The 5,989-nt window shown below is 40.4% G+C and overlaps 1 protein-coding gene across 1 annotated transcript; it reads left to right on the top strand.

The window, feature by feature from the left end:
• The first annotated feature begins 4,843 nt into the window (after positions 1 to 4,843).
• On the top strand, positions 4,844 to 5,746 carry LOC124161356. The gene has a single exon (XM_046537671.1). The coding sequence runs from the start codon at positions 4,844 to 4,846 to the stop codon at positions 5,744 to 5,746; it is 903 nt and encodes a 300-aa protein (XP_046393627.1).
• Positions 5,747 to 5,989: the final 243 nt, after the last annotated feature.

The following is a 5,989-nucleotide window of genomic DNA, read 5'->3' on the forward strand; positions in this document are numbered from 1 at the left end:
ATTAATGCGCTAAATTCCAAAAAAATGTAAATAGGCGACAAAAAATATCGGGCATAAACAAACCGTAATAAAATTTCAGGCATACCTCAGTCTTTTATGTAAACATTTAAATTTATCCATATAATGCGTAACATATTAGGAATTATGGATACGGGAGTAAGGTTAACCTTCAGGTATACCTCACAATGTCATGTAAACATGAAAATCTATCCTTATAATGCAAAATATACGGAGAAATTTTGCTTTTGGAGAGATGATAACTTTCACGCATGCCTCCGTTCTCAATATAAGAATGAAAATCTCTCCTTCCAATGCAAAATAAACTGAGACCTCTTGCTATTGGAGAGAGGATAACCTTCAGGCATACCTCAGTTTTCAATATGAGCATGAAAATCTCTCCTTCCAATGCAAAATATACTGATAACTTTTGCTTTTGGAGAGAGGATAACTTTTAGGCATACCTTCATTCTCGATCTAAACATGAATATCTATCCTATCCTTACAATGCAAATATAAACTGAGACCTTTTGCTATTGGAGAGAGGATAACTTTTAGGCATACCTCAGTCTCTCATGAGAATGAAAATATTTTTAATGAAAAGTGTTGTTATTGAAGGCTCGGATGATAACGTACCAGGTATACCTCATTACTTTTTGAAAATATAAAAACGTTTTTCACATTACTCGTTCTATAATTCAATATATAATTTACACCCTTAATACTGGAGGCAGGGATAACCTTCAGGTATACATGAGTACTTCATGTAAAAAAGGATAATCTACCTACATACTTTTATATACTACTATGACCTATACAATCTTAGAATGAAAAATTAAATCACAGTATTGTTAATTGAAGCGGAGATAAACCTCTAAGCTGTTTGCTGCTCATGAGCCCTCGATATAAACATTCAAACACTTATGATATCCTAATTCTTCTTGATTCAGAGGTTGTATAGACACCCTCTATAGGTAGGTGTATGACAAAATTACTCTCTCTTCCTCCATAAATATTAAAGTATCACTATTATTTCTATCATCCCATAATATAATACTAAATATCCTTTATCTTTTATACTAAATATCTTTTTACCCTCCCTTATGACAATTATAGGTTTGTATATTTTGAAAATAACTTTTATGGTATACTTCTCTCTCGCGGCTGAGCTTAAAGCCACAGAGTGCGTCCACCATGTTGCGGATGGTGGGTCGACCTTTACATATATAGAGGTTAGCTACGAGATAAGCGAGTTCTCTCGCTTCGATTGAAATGATTGAACACTATCCGATGATTCCAACATCTTGCACCGTTGGGACAAAAATGAAATGACTCTTCCCCTTGGGTTACGACTCTAGGTATTTGGATTTTCTTGATGTCTGGAAGCTGTCCATGAAATTCACGCCGCTGTGTGTGAATTTCAGCTGGAATGGATTCATCCCAGTCTACATTTAGTTGCCAAAGTTTTTGCATGATTATCTTGGCTTTCACGATCACAGGTCCTATGAGACCTAAAGAATCGAATAGCCTAGAAATTACGGACAAAATAGAACGTTTAGTTACATGAAAATCATCCGTGGGAGAAAATATAAACTGGAAATAATCCATTTCTGGTTGCCATAATAAGCCTAATGCTTTCACCGTGTTTTCTGCCACGTCTGGAAATTTGTAATGGAATTCTCGATCATTCATCTGGTTCTCTTGGAGCAGTCTAGGATGTTTAGCGCACCACTTGTGTAGTTGAAATCCGGCACGCGCGAGCAAGTCCTTCAATTCTCGTTGGATACTCAATGCTTCTTCAATAGTATTGGCTCAAGTCATAATGTCATCCATGTAGCAGTCCTTGTTCAATGCAGCTGCAGCACCGGGGACCTCCGCTCCTTCATCAATCGCTAACTGCAAAAGACATCTTGTTGCTAAGAAGGAGGAGGAAGATAATCCATATGTAACAGTTCTTAAACGATAAGTCTTCAATTTATCCCTCGGGGAATCCCTCCATAATATGAGTTGCATGTTGGTATCAGGTGGTTGTAGCAGAATTTGGCGATACATTTTCTGAATATCTGCGGTGAAGACAAATGCATAAGATCTGAAGGAGAGTAGAATCGAAAACAAATCGCGTTGAACAATAGGGGCAACCATCAGGATATTGTTCAAGGAAATGCCAGTTGAACTTTTGGCGGAACCGTCAAATACAACACGAAGTTTTGTTGTGCTGCTGCATGGCTTTAGGACCGGGTGGTGTGGTAAATAAAATGCTGGTTCATATGCATCTAAATTATCATCAGGTGAAACTCCCATATGATCCAATTCTAAGTATTCATTAATGAAGTTGTGATATTCATTCCTGAGTTGTGGATTATTCGCGAATCTCTTTTCTAATCCTTCAAACCGATGAATTGCATTCTCCCGGGAATAGCCCAAAACGCTAGGGTCATGGAGAAAGGGAAGTCTAACGGTAAATCTTCCGCTCGAGTCCCGACAAACGTGGAGTTTGAAATGCTCTTCACAAGCTTCTTCTTCTTCCGATAGTTATCTTTCCCTGTTGTTGACTTGCTCTATTTCCCAGAACCTTTTCATTAAGTCTTCTAAGTTGTCCTTGAGAGTAGTGAGATGGCAATGAGAAGATTGTGAAGCGTCGCGTGAATAAGTCTCGCTTGTCGCCTTACCGGACACTACCCAACCCAAAATAGTCTTCTGTAGGATGGGTAGATTATTTGAAAATCGTATTTGTCCTACACACATAAGACGCCAGAATATTTCGGCACCAAGAAGGACATCTATTTTATTTGGTCGATAAAAATGCGGATCAGCTAGTTGAATGTTCTTTGGAACATGGAAAGAAGACCAATTTAATCTTGTCGAAGGCAAATCTTCGGTGATTTTTGGCAAGACAAACAAATCGAGTTCAGAGGAGAAGGCATTTAATCTTGAATTAATGTTCGTCCGAACAGTGTGAGAGGCCTGCGAGATATTCTGATTAATCCCCAGAATAGCCTTATGAGAAATTTTCTTTGCAAGTCGCAACGATTTGGAAAGTGATTCCGTTATGAAGTTAGATTGGGATCCAGAATCCAACAATGCTCGGCATGGATGTGGGTTTCCTCTTGAGTCCACAATGTTAATTATGGCAGTGGCCAAAATAATTTGCTTGACGGAAGTTGTATTGTGAAGACAACAATCGTTACTTGATTGAGATTGAGGCACCGATGGGGATGATTGGCGGACGTATTGGTCCAAATGTAATAAAGTATTGTGTTTTTTTCCACATTTCTTGCATGAAGCAGATTTACAATTGATAGTTAAGTGCCCTCGGCGTAAGCAGTTCATGCATAACTTCAATTGTTTACATTTATTTATTCTTTCTGAGGTTGTTAATTTGTTGAATTAAATGCACTGGAATAGTTGATGAGCCTTCTCACAAAATGGAAAAGTAGAAGGCAATGTTGAAATATTCACGGAATATTTACGTGAATATTCCCCCAGCGGACGATTATTAATAGTGCGCTTGATCGGTATTTCGCCCGGCGAGCAATTTTCTCCCACGGATGATTTTCATGTAACTAAACGTTCTATTTTGTCCGTAATTTCTAGGCTATTCGATCCTTTAGGTCTCTTGTGATCGTGAAAGCCAAGATAATCATGCAAAAACTTTGGCAACTAAATGTAGACTGGGATGAATCCATTCCAGCTGAAATTCACACACAGTGGCGTGAATTTCATGGACAGCTTCCAGACATCAAGAAAATCCAAATACCTAGAGTCGTAACCCAAGGGGAAGCGTCAACTGAGTTGCAGATGCACGGATTTTGCGATGCTTCTGAGGTTGCATACGGTGCCTGCGTTTACGTTCGTTCAATGAATGACAAGGGAAAGATAAAGGTTGAATTGCTGTGTGCAAAATCCCGTATAGCTCCTTTAAAGAAAATTACTATCCCTCGTTTAGAACTGTGTGCCGCATTACTGCTTGCGCAACTAGCCACTAAGATCATCAGTCACCTTAAATGCCATCGTACTTTTTTTTGGACCAATTCGAAAATCGTGCTGGCTTGGATATCTTCTCCATCTAATAATTGGAAAACCTTTGTTGCCAATAGGGTTGCGGAAATTCAGGAGCTTACGAATAACATGGTGTGGGGTCATGTTTCCTCATCAGAAAATCCTGCCGACGTCTTATCTCGTGGTGCCTTGCCTTTGCAGCTTCTATACTCAAAATCTTGGTGGAACGGGCCTGATTGGATGCTGAACACCACCGAAGTCCCTCCACTTCTAGAGGATGAAGATGGAAATTCAGCAGTGGAATCAGAGAGAAGATTGGATTCCATTGCGAACCATGTAGCTGTTGATGGAGACTTCGACCTATTGGAGGGTTTTCTTCTTTTTCTAAATTGAAAAGGGTTACTGCTTATTGCCTCAGATTTGCAAAAAATGCGAAACTACCATCCATTAGACGCAAAGGGGGATTGCTTACGTTAAAGGAGATTCAGGATGCAGCTATTTATTTGATTAAAATAACACAGTTCCAGCATTTCTATCTAGAATTGCAAGCATTGAAGAAAACAAAGGAGGTGCCACCTAAAAGTAGTCTGAGGTCATTCAGCCCTTTCTTGGATAATTCAGGAGTCATACGAGTAGGTGGCAGACTGAAAAATTCACCCTTGAATTACGACCGGAGGCATCCCATCTTATTGCCGAAGGATTCAAGATTAACTTCATTAATCATGCTAGAATTTCATATTACATCCTTACATTCCGGACCCCAGGCTCTCCTTTACGAAGTTCGACAGGTATTTTGGCCAATACATGGCAAGAAATTATCTCAAAAAATTGTCAAAAATTGCATAAAATGCTTCAAAACCAAGCCTTGCTTTTCCAGCCAACTAATGGGAGACCTGCCTTCTCAAAGAGTTACTCCATGCAGAGCCTTCGACAACACGGGCGTCGATTATTTTGGACCAACTGGTATCGACCTGTGCAACAGAGGCGTAGTTCGCCTATTAAAGGTTACATCGCCCTATTTGTATGTTTCTCCACGAAGGCCATTCATCTGGAGCTTGTCACGGACCAAACCACGGCGACCTTTGTAGCAGCATTGCGTCGCTTTATGGCTCGTCGTGGGAAGCCGAGGAACATCTATAGTGACAACGCCATGAACTTCGTGGGAGCCAGGAATCACCTAGCAGAATTACGTAGATTGTTCCGGTCTGACAAACATCAACAAGTAGTCTCAAAATTCTTAGCAGAGGAAAACGTGGAATGGCACTTCATTCCACCCCACTCTCCTCATTTTGGAGGTCTTTGGGAAGCGGGAGTGAAAGCCACTAAACGCCATCTATTGAGGATCGTCGGAAACGCCAGCCTCACCTACGAAGAGTTAAATACTCTAGTAATACAAGTTGAAGCATGCGTAAATTCTCGCCCTCTTACCCCTATGTCAAACGATCCAAACGACCTAATGCCCCTCACTCCTGGCCATTTTTTAATCGGTCAACCCTTGACCTTGATGCCGGAACCAAACTTGATTCCTCTACAGCTAAACAGCTTATCCCGATGGCAGCATGTTCAGCAGCTCCTGCAATCTTTCTGGAAAAGGTGGTCCACTGAGTATCTGTCCAGCCTGCAACAGAGGTCCAGATGGTGGTTTAGATCCGGAAACCTGCGAGAAGGGACGCTGGTTCTTCTTTCGGATGAAAAGCAACCCCCCCTGAAGTGGAAGATGGGAAGGATAGCCGAACTGCACCCTGGATAGGATGGCTTATGCAGAGTAGCGACCGTTAAAATTTCCAGTGGTTTACTTAAAAGATCTATAAATAAACTCTGTATATTGCCCATTAATTATTAGAAGTTGACATTTTACTTAAAATCATTTTTTTTTCTTTCTTCTCTTTTCATAATTTTTTTCCATTTGTGTATTCATTGAAAGCTGGCCCTTTCAAGGTGGGCGGTATGTTTGAATCGCGCGGGTGACGCCGTTTTTCGCCTGTTTTCCGAC

The sequence above is a fragment of the Ischnura elegans genome, chromosome 6, assembly GCF_921293095.1.
Source record: "Ischnura elegans chromosome 6, ioIscEleg1.1, whole genome shotgun sequence".
Lineage (NCBI taxonomy): Eukaryota > Metazoa > Arthropoda > Insecta > Odonata > Coenagrionidae > Ischnura > Ischnura elegans.

Bases quoted from the DNA above. Each gene is read 5' to 3' on its own strand.
- LOC124161356 (XM_046537671.1), top strand. From the start codon at position 4,844: ATGCTTCAAAACCAAGCCTTGCTTTTCCAGCCAACTAATGGGAGACCT.